The sequence below is a fragment of the Lontra canadensis genome, unplaced genomic scaffold (assembly GCF_010015895.1).
Source record: "Lontra canadensis isolate GAN:19392208 unplaced genomic scaffold, GSC_riverotter_1.0 scaffold181, whole genome shotgun sequence".
Lineage (NCBI taxonomy): Eukaryota > Metazoa > Chordata > Mammalia > Carnivora > Mustelidae > Lontra > Lontra canadensis.
Genome location: NW_022631175.1, coordinates 1411548 through 1436168, shown reverse-complemented (window position 1 = coordinate 1436168; position 24621 = coordinate 1411548). Strand labels below are relative to the sequence as shown.

At 50.6% G+C, this 24621-nt stretch overlaps 1 protein-coding gene across 1 annotated transcript in view; it reads right to left on the bottom strand.

Moving 5' to 3' along the window:
- Positions 1-24621, bottom strand: part of ADAMTS2 (ADAM metallopeptidase with thrombospondin type 1 motif 2) — a 220089-nt gene that overhangs the window by 65270 nt on the left and 130198 nt on the right. Inside the window, exon 5 of the mRNA XM_032846790.1 lies at positions 6371-6454. Within this exon, the coding sequence (XP_032702681.1) occupies positions 6371-6454 (84 nt within the window). The remainder of the gene's footprint in view (positions 1-6370; positions 6455-24621) is intronic.

Here is a 24621-nt window from a genome sequence, read left to right as displayed (position 1 = left end):
TTTAAGTCGTGGAATGTGTTATTGGCCTATATTTATCACATATTTAATTTACTATAGATGAAATGTGTATCAGTGCTACACTGATTTAGGACACTTAATAACCACTTCGCTTACATTTATCCCATGGTGTCTACAGGAAGTGTGTTTTCAGAGCTAAGGAGCTCATTTGATTGATCTGCTCGTGCTTATGCAGATATGGTATGATTTTAATTTTTTTCACCTCACAAGATGTCTGGAGTAAATCTCCCTCTATTTGCTTAGCTTTTAAGGTTTTCCCAGCCAGTCTTGACTGGTTTCTTAGGCTTCCATATGAATCTTGGAATCATTTTATCCAAGTTCCAATTATTAATTTGGGAAAAATCAATACCTCTACTGTCCCCAGTTTCCTTTCAGGGAACCCTCATTTCTATTTTTTTCCTTCCAGTAACAATGTGCAATTTTCTTCCAATAGGTCCTATATGGATCTTGTTAGGACCAAGCCAGGTATTTTATATTTTTGGTTACTTTTGTCAAGGGAATTTTTCTTTCCCTATTATACCTACTATTGGAGCCTTGTGGGTTCATGCAAAAATTAGTGATTTTTATAGAATTATGTTTTATTTGACCAATTCACTAAGCTTCTTTATTACCTCTAAGAGCTTCACAGTGGATTTTCTAGGTACACAATCATCAGCAAACAATCTTTACAGTTTTATCTGTTCTTTTCCCATGTTGGCTCCATGTCATAAAGACACTCCCAGGAAGAACCCCTGGAAATTCTAGAATTTCCAGAACCACAGTAACAGAGTCACCTTCTTGTTGCCGACATTACTGTGACTGCCTCAGGACGGGCGGCATATCCCAAAGTGGGTTCCTCAGAACACTGACTGAAAAACAGGTTTGAGAAACTGTGTCTTGATGCATCTCTTGAGATTCACTGGGCATGCTTCTGTCCTAAAGCCTCTGAGAAATTCTGCTGTCAAGAATACTTGTTCTACGTTCTTTTATCTTCTTTTTAAATTGCTATTATTATTTTTTAAAATTTTATTTATTCATTTGACAGGCAGAGGCAGAGGGAGAAGCAGGCTCCCCACTGAGCAGGGAACTCTATAGGGGGCTCTATACCAGGATCCTGGGATCATGACCTGAGCCAAAGGCAGAAGCTTAACCAAATGAGCCACCCAGATGCCCATTTTATGTTCTTTTATAAGCCTTTCCGAGACTTGAGTGTGGAACCCCTCTATTTTCCTATGTGAACATCTATGAACATCCGAAGAATTAGCCAGGCAGAGTGCTTTTGGGGACGTGTGCTTCTTTTTCCACCTTTAAATAAAGTTTTGGTTGTCATGTCACCATCTGTTTGCACAGATTTCTGAATACCAGGAGATCCTCTCCCAGCTCCTATGCAGATCATGCCCCTTGCCCCAGCAATGCTTCAGTGTCAGGGGCTCCTGGGGCTCCTTCCTAGCTGCCCCCCGACTCAGCATACTTCCTTGTAACCCCCGCCCCATTGGTGCCTTTGTGAGCCATGCTCAGCTCTTCTCTCGAAGCTCCAGACCCCTACACCAGCCTCTCCCTGGCTGTCTCCACTGGGATGGCAAGAGGCACCTCAAACTCAATACATCTCAACTGAACTCATTGCCTTTCTCCCCACCACCCTCTTCTTCTGTGTTCTCCATCTCAGGGCTTGGCATCATGATACACCTGGCTGCCCAAGACCTGGGCCCAGTGTCTCTGCACCTTCATCCAACCACTCAGCACCCATGCCCTCCAGACTTGGCCTCCTACCAAAGTTCTCTTTCTTTTCTTTTTCTTCTCTCTATTTTATTTTTTTTAAAGATTTTATTTATCTGACAGAGAGATAGCACAGGTAGGCAGAACAGCAGGCAGAGGGGGAGGGAGAAGCAGGCTCCCTGCTGAGCAGGGAGCCCTATGCAGGACTTGATCCCAGGACCCTGCAATCATGACTTGAACAGAAAGCAGATGCTTAACCGACTGAGTCACCCAGACACCCCCGCAAGTTCTCTTTCGTCTGTCTTCCTTACTCCAGCCAATGGTTATGGTCTCAGTACAATCCACAGCTGACCAACCTTCAATGGTGCCTGCACCTTCCCCAGCCAGGCTCCCGCCCCGCATTCTGCACATAGGAGTCCAGGGTTTGTCTTGGAAATGCACATCGGGTCCTGGAAACATCCCTGCGCTGGTTCTTCTCCCTTTTACTCCCTTCCAGTAGCTTGGCCTGACCCCATGAGGCCTGCCTGCCCCACCTTTCCCCCCAGGAGTCTCTGACCCCCTGTTATAATCATTTCCCTGTCTACACCTCTGCTCTAGAAGCAGGCCTGGAGGTAGGAGACCACCTCAGTAGCCCAGCACAGAACCTGGCACACAGAAACCCTTTGTGAAGTATGTGGTAGATGAGGAAATTTTGTCATTTGGCAAACTGATGTGATGAATTATATGAACAGACTTCCTGATAGGTCAACGATTGTCTTATTCCCAGGATAAGCCCTATTTTATCATGGTGGGAGTTTCGTTTTATGCGTTATTGAATTAAGCTCTTAAAGCCTTGGGATATTTTTACATCTATTTTCAGAAGGAAGACAGGTCTGTACATTGTCTTGGACATGCTACCTTTGGCAGCTTTGAGTATAGGAATCACACTGGCTATAAAAATAAATTGGGTGGATGTCAGAGTATATCTATGTATGTGCTCTGAGAGGATTTCTGTGGAGTTCTATTAGCCTTGCTTAATAATTCCTTAAAAGTGAATAAGAATGCATTGGCAAAAATAGACAATCTGACTCTCGATTTAGAGGTAATTTTCGGGAACTCGGAAAATGCTGGAGAACTTGAGCTCCCACTATGGTTATGGGACTTATCATGGTTTATACATATTTTGGAGTCGGCTCTGAAATATTCTCATTTCCCAAGAAATCCATGACTTGCCAGCATCTCTGTCTACCTTCAAGTTCTGACTCTTCTGCAAATGGTGGACTGGGGTCATGACTATCTACTGCCCCACAGCAGTGAAGAGGAGAAGAAGAACCACAAGAAAAAACGGCTTTGGGTGCAGACAGTTTAGCACAGAGCCCGACAGGGTGTAGTTAAAATAAACCAGGGTTTGCTTCCTTGGGAAATCAACACCTTTTAGGCTAAATAAGACCCGAGGCTTTGCCAGCACGAGAAAGCAATTAACTGTGCACGATTTCCAAATCTTTCTTTTGAACCAATATGGGGGCAACCGGGGGCGGAGGCATGTAAGCTGCCACCTGGTGCCCAGATAATCAGTGCAGTCCTCTTTTTACCTCCAGGGCCAACCTGAAGTTTCCCATTTCCCCCCTCCAGCAGTAAAGGGAAAGAGTGGGGGATATAATTGCACCCACACCTCCCCAAACCCTCCTATAGCTGGTGGAGGGTGTGCATGTGGCCTCCTCCACTGATGGGAGTGGGCCCGAGTGGAGGTCTAGCAGCTGCCTAGTGTGGCAACTTCCACATATGCCACAATGGCAACTTCCTCTTCTGCCCAGGTAAGCACCCTGGTGTAGGTTCTATTATGCAGACCCTTTCTAATCTTTTAGTTTGTACTCCCCCCCACCTTTTCTAGATTCATATGGCAGAGGTTTGCTTTGGCCAAAGCTCTGTTGATTGTTATGATTATTTCTATGTCCTAATTTCTTCATTTCTGTCTTTCTGAAACTTATTTCCTTATTTTTGTTCTCCCTAGGTTTTTTTTTGTTTTGTTTTTGTTTGTTTTTTTTTGTTTGTTTTTGGTTTGTGGTTCTTGTTGACATTTGTGTAAACCTTACTGAGTCAATGGCAATAGTTTAGTGTGTATTCATTCTCTGTTGTGCGATCTGGGAAACGCAAGTTTGCCTCTGAATACAGCTTTGGCCACACCTCATAGGTTCTGATCTCTAGTACTATCATTTTCATTAATGTTCTAAGTAACTGCAGCTTTCATAGTCTCTCTCCAGGCTGGTAATCTTTCAAATGTTAAAAGACATTGGATTTGGGGCACGTGGGTGGCTCAATTGGTTAAGGGTCTGCCCTCAGCTCAGGTCATGATCTGAGGGTCTTGGAATCAAGCCCAGCATTTGGTGGGGAGGGGGTGCTTCTGCTCAGCAGGGAGTCTGCTTTTCCCTCTCTCTCTGCCTCTCCCCCCTGCTCATGCTCTCTCTCACTCTCAAATAAACAAAATCTTAAAAAAAAAAAAAAAAGACTGGCGGGGCGCCTGGGTGGCTCAGTGGGTTAAAGCCTCTGCCTTCGGCTCGGGTCATGATCCCAGGGTCCTGGGATCAAGCCTCACACTGGGCTCTCTGCTCAGCGGAGGGCCTGCTTCCTTCTCTCTCTCTCTCTCTCTCTCTCTCTGCCTATTTGTGATCTCTGTCTGTCAAATAAGTAAATAAAATCTTAAAAAAAAAAAGAAAAAGAAAGACTGGATTTTTTTCCCAGTTAATATATCCTTTCCCTCCACCCTATTTTTAGGGTGCTGAGTTAGAGAATACAGCCCAAACAGCTTTAACTGTATAAAACTCACTGCAGTTTTCTTTACAACCTAAAGCACTTTTGTAATTTTCAAGTGTTCTATGATTCCTCAAAAAGAAGGCACATACTTCGATAGGGCAAAGAAAAAAATGATAAAACTGCTAATTTAACTTCATACATTATTATTATTTGAAACTTCTATGCCTTTCAAAATATAATCTGTTAAAGGTCTTAAAGAGTATAAAAGATTCCTGCAGTTAGGTTTTCATCAATTTCTCCCTAGTCCTCACAGTCTGCTTTGATATATTTTATGTTCTCTGTGGGGAGCACAAAGGACCATGACTGGTGCCCTAACTGTGGCTGCTTCTACTCTGGAATGATAGGCTTTCTGGGTAAAGACAGTGGGCTCAAGGTCCACTATTCCTGGAATTCACCCAGTTGTATGGGCCCTTCATTGTCATTTTTTTCTGCCATGGGCCTTGTAAGTTGTGTGCAGTTGGATTTTATTTTTGGGGACTGAGACCCTCTGTCTTTGAGCAGAGGAGTTTAACCCTGCACCTGATTACCATCTCTGATGACTGATTTTTGTACATATTGAGTGACGTCAGACCATGGATTCTGGAATTTGGCTGTGAGCGTGAGAAGCCCAACTCCCAAGGAGCCAAATGACACTCTCCACTCACCCAGAATACCAGCAAGCCACTTTAAGCCTCAGTGTTCTTATCTGTGAAATGGGGATCATCCTAGCTCCAGCTCCCCATCTGTCCTTGGACTCAGTGAGTGAACATGGGTAAGATCCTTCTGAGCTGCCCGGCACAGAGCTCCTTCCTTCCTCCCCAACTCTCCTTTCTCTGTACCCCCTTACCTTTCCGTGTCAGGTCATGTCACTAGGGTCTTTCTCCCCCTGCTGCACAGACCCCACATGCTGCTAGGAAAGACGGTTCCAAGTTTGACAGCAAGTGGGGTTAGGAAGGGCAAGAGAGTCTAGTTATGGCAGATGCTATGCAGAGGAGGACAGAGAAGCTAGGAAGGGGAGAAGGACATGGGGAGAAGAGGTAGGCGGGAGGTGAGGGGTCAAGTGTCCTCATGTTTCTGATGCTTTGAAGTCTGGGGCCATGCTGACCCTGGAGGGACTGACCCTCCTGGGGTCAGCCAATTCCTACAGATACTAAGCAACTGGCTCTGGAGAACGCTTTCCAAATGCAAACCAATGAATTCAGAGTCCGCACCCCCAGTCACCTCCCTCAGGGGAATCTCACACTCTCATCACCCTCAGGGATGTACTATGGTTGTTACATAGTTGTTACATACCTACATAGTCGGCTAAACTATGGCACAGAGTCCACTAGAATTATTCATACCGGCCAGTCCTATGCCCACTCACCCTGTCATCCTGCCCATATAGCCCTGTGTAGGTGACAAACCGTCTTTTCCATGGCAGTCATCTCTTGACGGGTTGGCCTCCCCACAGCCAAATAATAACAAAATCTACATTTTAAAACAAGGAATTGAAAGGGGTCAGGAATATGGGGGTGGCACACATGTTTCTTGTTTCTTTCAGGAGCACAGGGCAGCTGGGGACAGGACCTGGGGTTTGGGACTCCAGAGGAGGCCCGTGCCTCACCGGAGGGCTCCCTCATCCCACACTGAACAGGGGCTCTGCAGTATCAGGAAGACACCAGGGAAGGTGGCTCAGTGGGTTAAAGCCTCTGCCTTCAGCTCAGGTCATGATCCCAGGGTCCAGGGATTGAGCCCCACATCGGGCTGTCTGCTCCGCAGGGAGCCTGCTTCCTCTTCTCTCTCTCTCTGTCTGCCTCTCTGCCTACTTGTGATCTCTGTCTGTCAAATAAATAAATAAAATCTTAAAAAAAAAAAAAAGGGGGGAAGACACCAGGGGCTCACTCACCTTCCCGTAACTCAGCAGGATTATCCGCACCAGGACAACATTGATGTGGGCCCCCAAGGACTCATCATGATAGATTTCGTTGACCTGAAAGACAATGGGGAGGTGTTAGCAGGAACCACAGGCCCAAGGACCACCTGCCACTGACAGGGGAGGGTCCAGGGGAGGGTCCAGGGGAGGCCCTGCCGACTCATCCACACTGTGCCATGCCCTCCATGAAACAGGCTTAACAGTCCCTGTCTTACAAAGCTTTGTGAGCACTGAATTTCCCCATATGTGCAAAGGAATGGTACTGGTGAAAACAGAAAGACACCATACTTGTCACCACGCTAAATCATAGCCATCCATAAAGTCACGGGAAGAGGCCAGGGTGCATACCCCTACACACAGACACCCTTGCCCAGCTTTGAGGGTCAAACTTGACTTTTTTTGTCCACAATAAGACAACAACCCTAAAACCCAGTTTTTCTTAAGAGAAAGGGTTTCTCTGTCAAATAAATTAAAAAAAAAATCTTTTTAAAAAGTGGGGGGCACCTGGGTAGCTCAGTCAGTTAAGCATCTGCCTTCAGCTCAGGTTATGATCTCAGGCTCTCCTGGGATCGAGAGCCCAGTGTGTGACTCCCTGCTCAGCAGGGAGCCTGCTTCTCCCTCTCCCTCCGCTGCTCCTCTTGCTTGTGCTCTCTCTCAAATAAATAAAATCTTTTAAAAAGAGAGAAAGGGTTTTTTTTATTCTCCCAAGTATTGCTTTATCTCTCACAGGCAAGCCCAGCCAGTTTGGCTTATGGCCTTTGACCAAAAGTCATGGTGTAGAAGCAAAGAAGGCAGTGACACTGGGAGGACCTGCTGCAGCTGGAGGGGGCAGAAGGGAGGAGGGGGCAGAGAAAGGCTGGGCGGAATGACTAGGTTTCACTGTACTCCTTCCAGCCCTGACCCCCAGCCTATGTTTAGGGTTAGGGGGACAGGGCAGGGAGGGTAAAAACAGCACCGATATTTGGGAAGAAGCCAAAAGTAGAGAGAGCTTGGTTCTGCTATCTGGGACCCGGGAGGGGATGGGTTCATACCTAGAAGGGGTGGTTTTGGAGGACCCAAATGGAATGCAACTCCCAGATACATTTAGGGGATCCAGGGACAGTGAACAGGATAGTTGGGGGCTGGCTCATAGGTTGGCCTGGGGCTGGGGTGGAGGGAGCGCTGGCCTGGAGGAGAGGAGGGCAGATGTTGCTTGGCTACAGAAAAGAGAATACACCTGGACTGACCCCAACTGCAGGCCCTCAGCCTGGAGGGTCACAGCCCAGGGCCAAGCATGCTGGGACAGACGTGTGCAGATGCAGGGTGGCTACCCCAGGGTAGGAGGGCCAGGAGATGAACAGCCCTGCCATGGACTGAATCGTGTCCTCCCCGCCCCAACTCATCACTCCCAGTGCAATTCAGAGGTGGGGCATTCGAGAGGCAGATAGGGTTACATGATGTCAAGAAGGTGGAGGTCCCCATGATGAGATCAGTGCTCCTAGAGGAAGAGATACCAGAGAGCTCCCTTGTGCACTCTCTCACTACCATGTGAGGACACAGCAAGGAGGAGGATGTCTGCAAGCCAGGAAGAGAGTCCTCACTAGGAACCAAACTGGCTGACACCTTGATCATGGACTTCCAGCCTCCAGAACTGGGAGACATTAATGTGTGCTGCTTAAGCGACCCAGCCTACGGTATTTTGTTAGAGCAGCCTGAGCTCTAAGACAAGCCTGGAGTCAGGGCTTACCCTCTGACCTGACTATTCCCCCTAAAGACTTCTGAATGGGAAAAGCCTCTCATGGGCTGGGCCACATTTTCCCTTCTATCCTGGAGCAAGGGTGGCATCAAATATAAGAACAAAAGAAAGCTGCCTTTTCCCCCACGTTTGAGCTCTGGTGCGATGTCCACTCTGCCAGCAATAAGCCCCTTACAGATTCACAATAGGACTTCTCCAACTGAGCCACCCTGGCCTTTCACAGAGCCTACCAACCCCTGGGGGCCAGAATTGCCTGGCCTGGCCTCTCCTTCTCTACAGACTTTGGCAGGTACCCAGCAGACCCAGGAGAAAGCTATTGGCCCCACAGCATGTCCAGCAACTATGCTAGCATTTGGGATTTGGCAGTGAACCAGCCCAGAGCTGGCCCTCTGTCAGGAGGTAGAGACTTCAGAAGTCACAAAAACAGCTTCAAGATCATGACGATGCTGAAGAGGACCCTTGGTGAGGATTGGTGAGTCCCTAAAGGATGTGGCATTTCATCTCAGAGACAAGAAATGAGAAGGAGTTAGCTCAGCAAAGCCAGGATAGTGCTCCTGGCAAAGAAAGTAGCATGTGCAAACATCCTGGGGTCAGAGGCAGTGGCGTGTGTTCCAAGGACTGAGCTGGGGGAGAGGGCCCCTGAGGCCAGACCACATAGCTATTCAGTAGTAATAGGAAGGATTCCAGTTCTAATCAAAGAGCAGTGGAGGATATGGAGTTATGATAGAAAGATAATGACACTGCATTTTACAAAGATGACTCGGGCTCCTTTATGGAAAGCAGAGCCTACTGTAGCAGTCACAGTGTCAACGGTGGGGCTAAGATTTGGGGGTAAGTGGAGACAAGGAACAGATGTGAGCAGTGATAGGAACTGGAATGGGGGGGCACCTCCTACGCAGCTCTGGGACACTCTGGGCTGGCTCAGCCCCATCCCCTTGTTGGCAGAGGGAAGCAGTACAACTTTGCTCTGCACAGGGTAGGGGAAAGAAAAATGTCTCGGGGTCATCCCTCAGAGCCTCTCCAGAAAAGAGGGGCTCAAGGCTCTCTTAATACCCTGACCATGCCTCTCCAGGGCCCACACTCTAACGGCACTTCTCAGAGCTGGTCTGGGGTGCACCCTGAGGGGACCTACCCCCATGCAGGCCCGGTGAGGCTCTAAGCCCACAGTGTGACAAGCTTTAGGAAGACAGGTAACCTGCCTTGATATTTGGAAGGGATTTAGGACTGAGTTCAGAGAATTAGCTCATTTTATGCTACCAATAGCCCTTGGAGGTCAGAATGACTGACCACCTGAGCAATGGGGAAGCTGAGGCTCTGAGTGAGGGGGTGCTTGCTGGTCCCCTCAGGGAGGAAGAAGATGTAGGACTGGTTCCCTTCCCACTTCCTGGCCCAGACCTTGCCCACCAGGGCCTAGGATCCTCCTGTTCCCTGAACCCTGCTACTGTGCCCATAGTCGCTTTCATCTCAAGTAAGGGGTCCTGGGTCCTTGGATACTGAGCAGCTCTGACCTTGACTCCTGATTTGGGACTGGGGATGACCAGAACCCCAGGAACCCCACCACTCAGTGCTAAGCTCTATGAGGTAGAGGCCATCTAGGATGTCAGGACACTGAGCGGAGAGGCCAGGCGGGGAGGCCCTGCCTTCGGAGTTGCCCGTCAGCTGCCAGCTCACATGTGCTGGGCTGGGCTGCAGAGGAGCATGCACAGCGGAGGGCCAGCAAGGAGGCCGGACTGTGGGTCAGGCTGGCAGCCAGGCCTATTCCAGAGACTCCCCGAGCCCTACCTCCCTGGTCACTTCCAACTATGGTGGGCCTTTCGTGGCTCTGTCCCCAAGGAAGCTTCTGTCCCTTCCAGAGGGGCCATGGCTCCCCACAGCCTACTCCTCTTGGGGCATCGGCGGGTTGTGCCCTGGCCTCCCTCTGTGACGCCTTTCTGCGAACGTAGGGCAGTGCTGACAATAGGGGCCCCTATTGCCCTTTGCCTCTGCCGGCCTTAGGAGGGGGCTGTGCCCTGCCCCCAAGGGAACATGAGCCTTTCAGGGACCTGTATGACTGCCACCGCCATTAAGCCCACGGGATGCTGCTCAAATACCACTCGGCTGCTAGAAGCCAGCGGGGCCTACCTGGCACAGAGACCACTGGGAACGATGAGTACAATTTCCAGTGAAATACTTGCATCCTTAATAGGAACACAGCTATAACGCTTCTGCCGAGCAGAGAGCCGACAGACGTAGCAGAGTCACTGAAGATGGGAGGCAGCCTCCAAACATTTCCCTCATGTCTTCCCTGTCCTCCCTTGACCCTGACCCCATCTCCCAGACAAGCAGGCAGGGGCGGGGGCTCCTCAGTGCCTTTCTGACTCTCGTCCTGCCCACACTGCCGCCGCCTTCACCACAGTCACCACTCAGCAGATTCTTCCTCTGCCTGTAGCCCTCAGTGCCCCCCATTCCCCTGCCCCATGACTTCAGGAGCAGCTCCTGCCCCTCAGGATGGCAGTCGGGGCCTTCTCGAAGCTGGTCCTGGCTGGCTTCCCTGTGCTCTGCTTAGCTTCTGCTACTTTGTACTGGAAGCACCCCCCACCCCCGCCCCGTCTCGACAGCTCCACCTTCTGCAAAGCCTGGCTGTCCTCTCCAGCTGCTTGTGCAGTGGCTCATCCCTGGAATTCCCTCTCCTCCCTCCAGCCCCAGAATTCTTGAAATGTCTGAAGAGCATCTGTAAGAACAAAGCCATGGTAATAAACATGTTTCAAAGCGGGGGTGGGGGGCAGTTACACTTCAGCTTAATTCCCATCCACTCCAAGGCATTCCCACTGCGACTAGAATAAAATCCAAGTCCTGCTGCCTCTTTTCAGGCTGCCCTGGCCTTGCTCACTGTGGTCCATCCAGCCACTGGCCTCCGTGCACCTTGTAGTGAGAATCCATCCCAACCTCAGGGCCTTTGCACTGGCTGTGCCCTCTTGTCTTCCCATGCTTTCCCCCAAACATGACCGTCTCTGCTCATCCCAAAAGTACTCCCTAAGTAGTTGCTCCCAAACTGGACTATACACTTGCTATGAGAAGCACCCTTCCTCCTTGTTCACTACTGTGTCCCTAGCAGTGTCTAGCACCTAGTAAAGGCATAGTAAAGAGTTTTGAACGAATGAATGAATGAGTGAGTAACTTTGGAGAATGTGAAATGATAGGAAATGGGTACACTGTGTGTGTGACAGCGGTGGTGTCAGTACCCTGCAACGACGGAGACCCCAGCTAAGTGCCCAAGTGTGTTCCCCACCCCAACCCCACCTCCCCCAAGACCAGTGTGCTGGGGAGAAGCTGCTCTCCTCTGCTCTAGACTACAGGAGGAGGGGAAGCCAGGACAACGTCCTTGAGCCCTGTCTTGAGAAATTGATCCTGGAATCTTTAAACCTTGGGGGAAAATGTTCAAAGCCGCAGCCCTTCTCCGTGCAGAGAGAGGCCAAGGGCTCTCCTGTTTGGGGAAATACATTGTAATGCACCTTTTGCTTATGCAAAGATGGGGCCAAGTTTCTGTTCTGGAATAGACAATAAGGAAGGACACAGGCTCTGCATGATAATGTAAAAGTTCGCCTTCTTTGTGGCAGAGCTCCACCCGGGGCCACCAGTGAGCCCTGGCAGGTGGCCGAAGGCTGCTGGCAGAGGTGACTTTCTTCTCTGCCTGGAGGATCGGGGCACGGGTGGCTGAAGGGAGGACTGGGCCAGGGCCAGGTCTCCCCACGTGGGCAGGCAGTGGCAGAGCTGCCAGCTGGGTTCCCACCCCTTATGCCCAACCTTCAGGAAACTTACCACCTCTTCCCCAGAGCTGAACTTCAGCAACTAAGAGGCAGTGCAAGCTGCACCCGCCACCACACCAGGGAACAGGCCAGGCCCGGAAAAGTCTGCCGTGAGGCCTCAGGAAGCCAGGCTCATAAGGTGCTCTGTGGCTTCTCTGGGAACCCCTGAAATAACTGGGAAGAAGTCCAGTCTCTCTGAGGACCCTCAGGAGAAGGCATGGAGTGTCACGGAGAAAGTGCTGTGGGCAGCCGGGGAGGAAGATGTTCATCAGGGCACGTCTCTGACCCACGACGGGGAAGCAGAAGCCTGGTCTTAGTGCGAGAACAAACGTGCATTTTGCAAATCTTCCCTCAGTCGATGCTTCACAGGCAACACAGGTACAAACACAGCCTGAGCCTCTCTGCTCAAAATACCAAACGGCCACGAAATGCAAATGGGCAGGACTGGTTGTCCCATACAACAAACATGGGGGGCGGGGCAGAGCCCTCCTTCAACATGGGGCCCAAGCACACGGCCCCAAGACCCCAACCGTTTCTGTCCCTCATGCCATACCAGGCCACGCTCTGCTGGGACTGGGGACATCTCTGCAAGTCCCCAGGGTGGAGACAGGGCTCCTCCACCTCCAGGCCAACAGCTCAATGCCCAGAACCCAGTGGAAGCTCGACAAATGTTAACCAGGCAAACAAAAAGCAAAGCTGCTTTAGGAAACAGTCCCTGTAGGTAATGATTACTGCTGGAACTGCCCCTTCCCTGTCTCTCTGTCAGGGCACATGGGTTCCAGGCTGGGCTCAGCCACCCTCCCACCCCTGTGACCTGGGCCTGACACGCGGCCTGCTTGAGGCTCAGTGTCCTGGCCTGTGAAATGGTGGTGATGCTGGACCTCACCCCTCAGGCTGGCACCAGGACCAGCCTCAATACTGTATTTAAAGCATCTAGCAAAACCCCAGGCATATAGTACACTCCCAGGCTTCATTCCCAGGCCCACCAGGGGCTCTCCTCGGGACCACCCAGAAGAGCCCTGTCAGAGAACAGTACACGCCAAGCATTTTCCAGAGCCTACGCTGTTGCCCACCAGGTGTGTGTGTGTGTGTGTGTGTGTGACCCGCACTGGGGGTTGTGGGTAATGGAGAGCCACCCCACCATGTGGGACTGGATGTTCCCACTCAGTGACCAACAACTCATCTGAAAGGGGGTCATGCTACAGAACAGGGAAGGACAGACTCTGCTGAGGCTGCAGGCCAGGGCCTAGTGTCTCCCTGAGGCCACTGGCAGGGAAGGAACAGAGGGAAGGCAAGGATCTTGATTCTTTCTGGCAGCAACCCCAGCCCCAGAGAGCCCAGGGGCATCGTCTCTCTGTCTGATGTTCCCCGGAGCTCCTTGGCACTATCTGACCACAGAGTCCCTGGGGACCCAACATGGTGTCTCATCCAGAAGCAGCTTTTGGGGGAGGAGACCCTTGTGGCAACACCTCATGGCATCCTCACCTCCCCCCAACCAGTTTGAGTTTGAACATGACCTTCATCCGTGCTGTGATCTCTGTCACCTGTGTTCAACTGGGCACCATTGTTGTCATTTGAAAACAATGCTTTTTCCTTCCTTCTATGATTCATGTTTTTCGCTGCCCTATCACCATTCTGAGCCAAAGAAAGAAAGAGGGAAGATGCCATCATGAAGAGTTGAGGCCATCGTACCCAGGAAATCCCTGGGGACAGCAACAGGGGAGGACAAAGTGTCCTGGTTGATGAAAGAGGTCAGGGGAGGGGCCTGAGGAGAAGTACGAAGTCAGACCCAGGGTCAGGGGGCCCCATCCCTGCCACTGCCCCTAACACACTGCCAGGGTCAAACAGATAGATTCCGAGGGCCATGGACCCTCCTTCCTGCCTGGACTCTGAGGGGAGAGTCTGCTCCCAATGCGACACTAAGTGCCAGGTGAGAATGGGGGCGGCTGGTGTGAGTGATCCAGTCCGAGCAGCAGCCTGGCTCCCCCCAGCCCCAGAGGGGTGTGCGTGGGGTCCAGATGCTCCTGTCTTATGCTGGTTGTGGACTGGGAGAGGATGCAGAGGGGACAAGGCATCACAGCTCCTGATCTGGACAGGTGGGGCCCAGCACACCTGGGCAGTCCAGGTAAAGGGTCCCGGAGCCAGACCTGACCCCCCGTCACTGCAAAAGTGGCCAGGGCTCAGGCCAGCATCCCCACTGCTGCCGGGGCCCCCAGAGGTCTCCACATGATAACGGGGAAGGGAGAGACCCTGCCAAACAGGCGTTGACCCAGAAAAGCCTGAGAAAACCAGGACACTTTAGACTGTCATCTGTGTCCCCAGCACAGGCAGGGCTCACGAAGAATTCAGAGCTCCCAGCAAAATTCAGAAGCTTTGCTCCAAGCCTCCTCCTTGCATTCGACTCCCTGCCAGGCTCCTGTGCCGCGAACACAGTTCTCCCTCAGAGTGATTCCCTAGCCTTTAGTGCCCTTCCTAATATCCAGGGCATAAGGAACCTCCCTGAATGCAGTAGGAAGCAGTTTTGTCCTTGCGTGCGACACATGACCCTTCCCATCCCCAGAGTCTGAGTCACAGCGCTCCCCCATCAGCCCTCCCTTAACTCACCTGGGGTTAGACCAAATTCCCCAGAGTGTGCAGCAAGGGAACCAACCACCTGTCAGAGAAGGCAAAGTTTGCCCTCTGCCACACAGAGAACCCGGGTGTCCCAGGGGGACACTTCTTGGAGGCACAAGTTTTCGTTGCCAGACTCAGGCAGGGAGGGGGTGCGTGTACCACCCCGCCCCCACACCAAGCTATCTCCTGCTTCCCGGGCCTGCTCTGCTAACTTGGATGCTGTTTTCCCTGCCACCATCACCATCTCAAATACTCTCACGAGTCTATTAGATTGTTAACCCTCTCCCTCCACTGGACCTGTGGCCAAAGAACCAGGGGGCTCTGGAACCTGCATCTCTCAAAGCTTTAAGATGACCTTCATCTAGCCAGCTCCATGCCCCTGAGGCCTCCTGGCCTGAACCCTCAAGCCTGCCCCACCCCACCAGTCCCACTCCTGGGACGTGCCGAGGGTCTGGCCCCCTCTCCAGGGAATGGAACCAACTCCAGGCTCCCCTCCACTGGGACCTCCTCCCCAGCCAGGCAGAGGGTGCTAGCTGGGCCCTTGACCACCTTACTGACCTAAAGCAGGTGAGTGTCCCTACGAGAGCCAGGCTTCTTGAGGACCTGGGCTGGGCTGGTTTGGCAGATGTCACAGGCAAAGGAACGACCATGGCACCTCGTTGGTAAGCTGTGACCTTCTAAGACCTGTACCGCGCGGTCCTCGTGTCATCACTTAACCTCCTACACCTTGCCCAGTGGGCTATACTACTCCTGTTTTACCAGTGGGAAAGCTCAGAGACACTGAGAAACTCACCCACTGAAACACAAGTGTAACTGAGGCAAAGGCTTTTGAGAGCGCAATTTGGCAAATCTGAAATTAAAGCCACTCATCCCTATGAGGTGATGATTCAAGCTTCTAGCATCCATGGTGGAGAAAAAGCTTTGGCCATAAGGACATAAGGGACAAGGACACTTAGCCTACTGAGACATCTCTTCCATGGACAGGTAAAGTCTATTTTTTTTTTAATGGGGATCTGTGAGTCCATAGTCACTTTATGAAAATTCTCTCACTTGCTTGTTTATTCAAAAGGTGTTTACTCAACACCTACTATGTGCTGGGCCTTTACTAGGTGCTAAACATGCAAATCAGGTAAGCAGACCCCTGAATTTGACTTTAAACGTGTGACACACCTTTCTATGAACTCCTAATCCTCCAAGACCCATCACCAAGCGTCCCTCCAGCAGGGAAGCCAGACCCCCCAGGATCACTCCATGGGAACCTGGCACTGAGGGAGCAGGCTGGCAGCGACAGCCCAGGCTGGCCTGGACCAGGAGCCCAGTGTGGTGCCCCACTCTCTGCTTTTCCAGCTCAGCTGTCACCTCCTTGCTGGAGTCTGCAGAGACAAGGTCCGCAGCTGCCTCTAGCTGTCACTGAGGAGTGACGCTGCCTGGCCCTCCTTGTCCATGGGGACTCTAACTCCCGCGTTGACAAACACCAGCTCCCCCAGGGAGGCCAAGGGCAAGCTGCTCCCAGATTTCCACATCAGCTGTCAGGCAGCCTCCTGAAGAGGGGAGGGAGACGGGGGGAGAACCCTGTGGGTGGGGGTGGGGTGCCACATGCTTCAGGGAAAAAGAGGTACCATGGTACACTCCCCCACTAGAACTTTCTCCACCTATGTCATCATCACTGCAAGGGGATGGGGTGGAGTGAAGGAGGTGTCTACTGTCCTACTGTCCACCCCGCCCCCACCCTGGAATGTGAGCTCAGTGCAGGCAGCCCCCCCGCTCTCCAGGGCTTCTTCAGTGGCACATTCCAGCACTACTGCATCTGGCATAGGCAGGTGCTCTGTAAACACGCACTGGATAGGTGGATGAGTGAGTGAGCAAATCTTAGAAAGAACACGAAGGCACAATAAATCGGAAAGCCAGGGGAAAAACCAGGAAAGTCATAGAAGTTGATGGAAAACAGTCTGGAGCAGGGGCAAGTGATGTCTAACACTGTTGGCTGATCCTAGAGATCCAAGGCGAGAATGTACCGAGGATCTTCCTCGAAGATTCAGGAGCACTCGCTCTTCAGGCCACAACAGCAGGGAGGGGACAGGCGCCTGGGCCAGGTTCCCAGGGAGGGCCCGTCTTCCCCAATGCACGTAAATGCCACCTGCCATGCCCTGGCTGTGCCACCCAAACTCTCTGAGACTCTGAGCAGGAACTCACGGGGCCACTGGGACGATGCGGAGACATCAGTGCCTCCTCATACGTGGCTGCCAGGCATAAAGCCTCAGTCTTTTCAGGCTGCAGAGGGAGGCGCTTCTGAAAACAGAAGGCATAAGCCCCATGCTCTCAAAGAGAGAAGTTTCTCTTTTTAGACCCCAAACCAGTCTCATCACTCCCCTGTCACAGTATAGCTGGGGATCCCAGGCATCAACCCCCTTTGGTGCCCCTCAGCCTGACACAAAAGGCTTTGCCAACCTCATGTCCTGCCTCACTCCAGCACCCTAAACCCCAGCGAGGCCCAACCTCATACTGTGATATGGTGATGCCACTGGGCCTTTGCAGATGCTGCTCTAGCGCCTGCAGCAACACCTGCACGCATCAGGCTCCTCCCTGCATTAACCCCTGCCTCTGCTCTGGGGCAACTCAAGTGGCTCTCATCTGAGGCGCTCTTCCCTGTGACCCCAGAATACCCTCTATTTGCACAATCAGCACTTGCATTAACCAGGCTTTTGTTATTCTTCCTGTCCTTGCTGCCCACCCTTCCCATGTTCCAAACTCTCTGAGCACAGGGTCATGACAGCTCACTTCTGTACCCCAGTGCCCAGAACAGGGCCCAACTTAGGCCAGGGATTCAGAGAGTGCCCAATGCACAAACACATAGCCAGGAGTGGCTCAAGTCTGCAGGATGCTCTCGGCAGGCCTGCCTGGCACACTGAGAAGCACTTTTCTGGTGTTTAACTGGAGTCACGCTCACACCAGCCCTGGTAGGTGGCATTAATTATCCCTGATCATAGGACACAGCAGGGCAGGCAGTCGCCTCCTTTCTTCTAGGCCAGAAGGAACCATTCACCAGCTGACCAGCCAGACTTGTCCTGCGGTCGTGTTCTGATTCACTTGTGCAATGTGAGGTCTTAATTTCAATTTGTTGCTGACATTGAAAAATAATTAGATTTCCCAAAAAGTGGATTTCCGGCTTCTCATGAAAAAAAAAAAAAAAAAAGAGCTGGCAACACTGGGTCTTCTTTTTCCTCCATGGTCACAAGTGAGTGGGACCCAGGAGGGGATCTCTGAGGGTGAGGCCTCTCCACACCCCAGTCCCCACCACTCCCTACTGCCCACAGCCTCCTTCACCTAGGCCTACCCCTCCCACCTGGCTCCAGTCAGCATAGGAGAGTGGGGCCCTGTCTCAAGCGTTCTATCAGCCTCACACACACCCTACCGGCCCGGATGGCTGTATCTCCTGGCAGCGCACAGGGCCATGTTCTCAGACCAGTGAGATGCCCCACTACAGCCCATGGTGCCAGCATGGCCCAGGGTCTGGGGGAGCTGCTATGCCACTGGGGACTTCTGCTCTCCGTTCTCCTACCCTGTGCTCCGGCCAATCCCAAACATGCCCCCCGCTCCCTGCCTTGCCAGAGAGCCCTGCTCACTTCCCTTCAACTTATGGGAAGCCAGTTTCAGCATCCGGTTCCAGAGACAGTTTTCTCTTTCCCAGGAACCAGAGCCAGAGACACGTGAATGGGGACTGGGGGCAGCGCCTTTGCCCTGGTGAGTCTGCAATTCCAGGGCCAGTTCACAAGATGATACTGCCCCCCTCCCCCTGTGCCCTGGGGGACCAACAGAAAACATTCCTGTCCTGCCACTGCCTTCCCCACCATCATCACATGGCCCCAACATTCTTGGAAGTTGGTGAGAAATGAGTCTGTATGCCTCTGATTATTTGCAAACCCTGGCAGGGCTTTGGTAAACCCAGGCCAATTTCTGGATTAAATTAGAAAAGAAAAGAGGAAAAATATTGGAATCCTGGCAGAGAGAGAAATCATTCATTCAACAAAACTTGTTTAAGAACATACTGTACAGAGGCCTGTCCCCATGCTGGAGGAGAGGGGAGGTCAAAGGGTATGGTCTCTACTCGGAAAGCACAGAAGCCTCTGCAGAGCACAATTCTCTGTAGGCCTAAGGAGTATGTCTGCCCTCCACAGAAGAGATGATCTGGGGGTTCAGGGGTGCTTCCGGAACACAGGCAGTTAACACAGCTGGGAGAGACAACCCTGTCTGCCCGGAAATCTGCTCTTCCTTCTCTGCTGTTTTAAAATGATTATTAGGATCAGCTCATTTAATTGGTTTTGAAAGAATCCCCAAAGTGGCCTTACAGGTCCACTGAGTTGGCAAGGCTATGGTAGGGGCAGGGATGGTTGGAGGTCTGAGCTGGGAGAGGGTGGAGCTCAGCTTGAGGGTGAGGTTCCTGACAGCAGCCTGCAGGAAAGGGCTGCTCCAGTTGCAGAGGACTGGTGGTCTGTGAAGGGTGATGGGCACCTCATCTCCTGGGGACTGTGCAAGTGTTTATGGGTTCTCGGAGTGTGTGGGAAGTGTAAAGATGAAGAAACTTTGCCGGATAGATAAAAGTCAGGATTAGGATGTAGCCACTTCTGACTCCAAAATTGGTCCCCTCCAAAGCTGGCTGTACGGAGAGTCAGTGCACTGATGCAGTGGGATGGGAATGCAAACTCTAGAGCACTGGGGCCACAACTCAAGGTGAACTCAAAGCATGGGGAGATTTCTTTAGAGCCGGATAACAAATATTTCGTGAGCACCAGGGAGTGACTATGTTCAGCACTGTGGACTGCATATCTCTGTCCCAGCCACTCTGTGTGACAACACAAAATCAGCCATAGACAATTCACAAATGAGTGGGTATGGCTGTGTCCCAAAACTTTATTTAAAAAAAAAAAAAAAGGATGATGGGTCAGATTTGGCCCTTGGGCTGTAGTTTTGACAACCTTGCTTGAGAATCTGTTTATCTTTCAAAGTTCAGTGCATTTTGCTTTAACTCAGTAATATGCTCAAGGCTGGTTTCATATCAAATTGATGTTTTAAAATGTTTGCCATCCAAAAAGAGTGGCACTTCTGGGGCAGACTGTGGTGGCCTCAGTGGTCTCTATGGCCTCTGGTGGATGTTCCCAGAGGCAAAGAGAGGATTGTAGGTCACGTTCCAGGGCAGGACATCACCCACTGTGATAATCTGCCTCACACCTACAAGAAGGGCAAAGGGACCAAGGCAGTTCTAGTCCTTGTGGATGCTGAGATCCCAAACACACCAAGGCCTCTGGTTTCTCAGGGAAGAACAGGATTAGCCTTTCAGCTAAAGGCTATAAGCCACATAAGCAGCACTGGTTTTGGGCCCAGGTTGTAGATTGCTTGAAGTCTTGGCACACACTGTACTTTTCAAAATGCACGTGTGAACATGTTCCGTTAATCAGGGCTCTAATCCTCCCCTAAGATATCCATCACCTGAGCCAGGAGAATAGCCGCCATCTGTGCCTGCAAGGGAACTGGAGGGGTCACAAACACAGAGGTGGCATCCTACCATGGCTCCTGGGGCCGCCGAGCACACATAGCCACAGCACCAAGTTTGGAAGCAGAGACTAGTTCAGGGGCTGTCAGAGCAGGTCTGTGAAAATGTGGTGATGCCCCAATATACCCAGCAGGTGTGTTCAGGCATGTTGACTGCAGCACAGCCTGGGAGCACCAGACAGAGCAGGGAGCCCATTTTAAGGAGAAAGGGTCAAATGGAGTAGCAGGTCTCAGTGCACTGAGACAGCCCGTGGAACAGAGGAGTCCGGGCAGAGGGCTGGGTCCAGTGGAGGCCACAGCATGAGTCGGGGTTGAAGGCGGGGAGAAGCAGGAGCAGGAATAGGATGGCCGCAGAGGGAGGCCAGCTGTGGAGAGCCACAGCAAAGCAGGGAGCCCAGGTGGGGCCCAGCAGCGGTGCGGGAATGGGGCCTAGAGGAGCCAGCGTGGCTCGATAGGCCACACAGCTCCGCCCTCACAGCCTTCCCAGCACTGGGAGGGAGATCCTTCTTCCCTCCAGCAGTGGATAGAGACTCTCAGATGTGCTTCCCAGACTCTCTGACTAGGCTAAGGACCCGTGGGGCAAGAGGACAGGGCCTCAACCTGGGTTTGCCAGCAACCTTTGAGATTCTGGTGTTTGAGAGCTAAAAAAACAGTGTGAGGGCCCCAGAGGATGAGGCCAGTGCCCACAGCCTGTTCCCAGTGCTCAGAAGACCCCAGCACCCTCTTAGACACAGTCATTTGCTCCATGGAATGTGAATAGATGAAACCTAACAGAGAACGTTCTGGAATAGAAAGCTTTAGAATGCACATACCTGTTGACCAGGCACTGCACTTTTAGGGACACAGTTTAAGGAACAGTAGTAAAGGATGAGTGATAGATTGAGCTGTAAGGATGTTCAATACAGCTTAGTGGCTGATCTGATCTCTGATAGAGAAATTAATTTTGCTATATGAATATGTCATATCAACAATCAGTTACATAAAAAGTACTCTATGTGATTTGATATGATGCCACCATTAAAATGAGGTAGTAGGAGTAAATATTCACATACCTACAGGAATATATTCTAATTTTCCATCATAAATAGTATATTGTCTGTGTTAGATATGGTATATTTTACTAAACGAAGAATGTTATTTTCTAGATTTAGGGAGGAAAAGAAGGAAATGGGACCTGACAGGAGGTGTTGGAATAGATTGATGCGGGTGGGGAATCTGAATGCCGTGAGACTTTTTCTGCACCCAAGTGGCTCTTATGACGCTCAGCAAACATTTCCAACTATTCTCGCCTTCCAAAGAGTCCAAGATGGAAAGAGGGACAGACTGATTAACTCCCATTTCCCTATGAAAAAAAAAGGGAATAACATGCCTTGCCCATTAATGCAGGAAGGAAATGGCACCTCTAGCGATTTCCCACTGTCCTTAAGGTCACATCAAGTCCCTCTCCACATCCAGTGACTGGCCCCGCTCACCTGCAACTTCCCTTCCTACCTGGGCCCATTGTTCCCCACAGGAGCCCTTTCTCACTTTCAAATGTGCTGACCTCATTCCTGAGGACCTTTGCACCACCTGTTTCCTCCGAACATTCTCTTCTGACCCTTGCACAGTCATCCACTATCAGTCAAGTCTTAGCTCCAGTGTTACTTTCTGTGCATGTCCTTGCTGACCACCTGTACAAAGTGACCCACCTTTCCCAGCCCTTCTCCACCTATTTTATTACTTCTTTCATTGTCTTTATCTGCAATGATCTCTTTTAATTTTCACTTGAATATTGTTTGTGTCCCCCACCAGAATGCAAGCTTCAGCTATGTCCTGTCTTGCTTACGGCTATACCCCTTGCCTTACATATAGAAGATGCCCAATGAACATTTGTTGACTGAATGGTCGGGACCAGGTGTACTAGTCAGCCCAGGATGAGCTACAATGCATAACAAAGTCTCCACCCCATCAGGAGCTCAACACAATAGAGCTGGTATGTGTTTCCTTAAACACATCATATCCAGTACAGGCTGAATGGTCCTGCCCCATTTGGCACCTGCGCCTACTGGGACGTACGGCTCCAAAGATCACGATGTTAGGGAAACAAAGGAGGGAGGGGACACACTGGGTCTTAATTGCCTTGGCTAAGAGGTGACACACATGACTTCCTTACACAGAGGCCATTAGATAAAACTAGCCACACAGCCCCCAGATTAGGTGCAAGGGAAGGGAGCACATGGATAACCGAGGAACCTGAAATGTCTATGTAATACCAGGACCCACATATCCCAGCCCAGACTCTGTCACAAAGAGACCCTGAAGGGAGCCCTATGGGCAGAATCACCCTGAACGATGAGGGGAAACCAGCCCAGCTGTGAGCTGCTAGGGTCCAACCACACCTGCCTCCCACCCACCTTGGCCTCTGCTCCTCCTCAGAGCCCGCATTCCCTCGGTTCCTGCCATCAGAACCCCCACCAGACCCTCCTCCCACAGCCTTTATGGTCTTTCTCAGGGGATAGGCTATGTCCATCCCAGGATTGATCTCCAAGCCTCAGATGCTAGAAGTGTTTCCACCCTATCCCTGGATGACCTCACAGCTGACCAAATGCCTCACTTGGAGCACAGTCCGGGCCAGCTGCCTCCACATCTGTCCTCCACGTTGCTGGCTTGGCTCTGGGCTGGGAAGCCCCATAACCAGCTGTGTACTTCCAGAGGCCAAGGCCAGGCCTTCCATGGCCACTCAGGGCTCTGGCTGCAGCTCCAAGTGAACCAGCACTCTAAGGTCTCAAGGCCACAAGAAGGGAGCCATTGGCCACAATGGTGATCTAAATCCAAATGTGAATTAATTACAAAGAAATGTAATCACCCATTGAATGGCTACCATCCAAAACAACAAGTGTTGGTGAGGATGAGGAGAAACTGGAACCTCGGGCCCCATTGAGAGGGAATGAAAAATGCTGCAGCTGCTGTGGAAAACAGTATGGAGGTTCCTCAAAAAATAAAAAATAGAACTACCCTATAATCCTGAAGTTCCATTCCTGGGGATATTCCCAAAAGAACTGAGGGCAGGGGCATGAAGAGATATTTATACACCCATGTGCACAGCCACATCATTCCATAATAACCAAGAAGTGGGAGCAACTCCAGTGGCTCTTGACAGGGGAATGAAGAAATACAACATGGTAGAGACACACAATGGGCTATTATTCAGCTCTAAAAAGATGGACATTCTGACACATGTCACAACAGGGATGAACCTTGAATACATCCTGCTAAGTGAAACAAGCCAGTAACAAAAGGACAAGTAGTCCTCTTACATGGGGTACCTAGAGTAGTCAATATCACAGAGACAGAAAGTAGAATGGTGCTTGCTGGGCACTGGAGGAGGGGACAGTGTTTAATGGGGACAGTTTCCACTCTGCAAGGTGAAAGACTTCGGGGATGGATGGTGGTGATGGTTGCATGGCTGTGGGAACATGTTCATGCCACTGAACTGTATGCTTGAAAATGGGGAAGGTGGTCAATTTTACATGTATTTTACCACAATCAAAAAACTGTTTAAAATTTTAAAATTGTATTGAGACTAAAATGACATAAAAATTCAGTTCTCCTACCACCTCACACCAGTCAGCATGGCTAAAATTAGCGAGTCAGGAAATGACAGGTGTTGGTAAGGATGTGGAGAAAGGGGAACCCTCCTACACTGTTGGTGGGAATGCAAGCTGAAGCAGCCACTTTGGAAAACAGCATGGAGGCTCCTCAAAAAGTTGAAAATAGAGCTACCCCCCGACCCAGCAATTGCACTACTGGATATTTACCCTAAAGATACAAATGTAGTGATCCAAAGGGGCATGTGCACCCGAATGTTTATAGCAGCAATGTCCACAACAGCCAAACTATGGAAAGAACATAGATGTCCATCAACAGATGAATGGATAAAGAAGATGTGCTATAGATATACAATGGAATACTATGCAGCCATCAAAAAGGAAACCTTGCCATTTGCAACGATGTGGATGGAACTAGACAGTATTATGCTGAGCGAAATAAGTCAATCAGAGAAAGACAATTATCATATGATCTTACTGATATGAGGAATTTGAGAAAAAAGACAGAGGATCATAGGAGAAGAGAGGGGAAAATGAAACAAGATGAAACCAGAGAGGGAGACAAACCATAAGAAATTCTTAATCTCAGGAAACAAACTGAGGGCAGGGGGTAGGGATAGGGGGGCTGGGTGATGGACACTGGGGAGGGTATGTGCTATGGTGAGTGATGGGAATTGTGTAAGACTGATGATTCACAGACCTGTATCCCTGGGGAAAATAAAAACTCTATGTTAATAAAAAATTACTAAAAAAAAAAGGAATATATACGTGAGTATCTGTCTACCTATTTATCCATCTCTAAATATGTACTTACAAAAAAGGGATTAAACACATACTGTTTATTTACAAAAACCAATTAAGACCAATTTTGTTGAATAAAGCTCTTCCATCTTTCCAACTCAAGAAAAAAAAAATCAGTTCTCCCATCACATCAGTCACATTTGAAGTGCTTGAGGG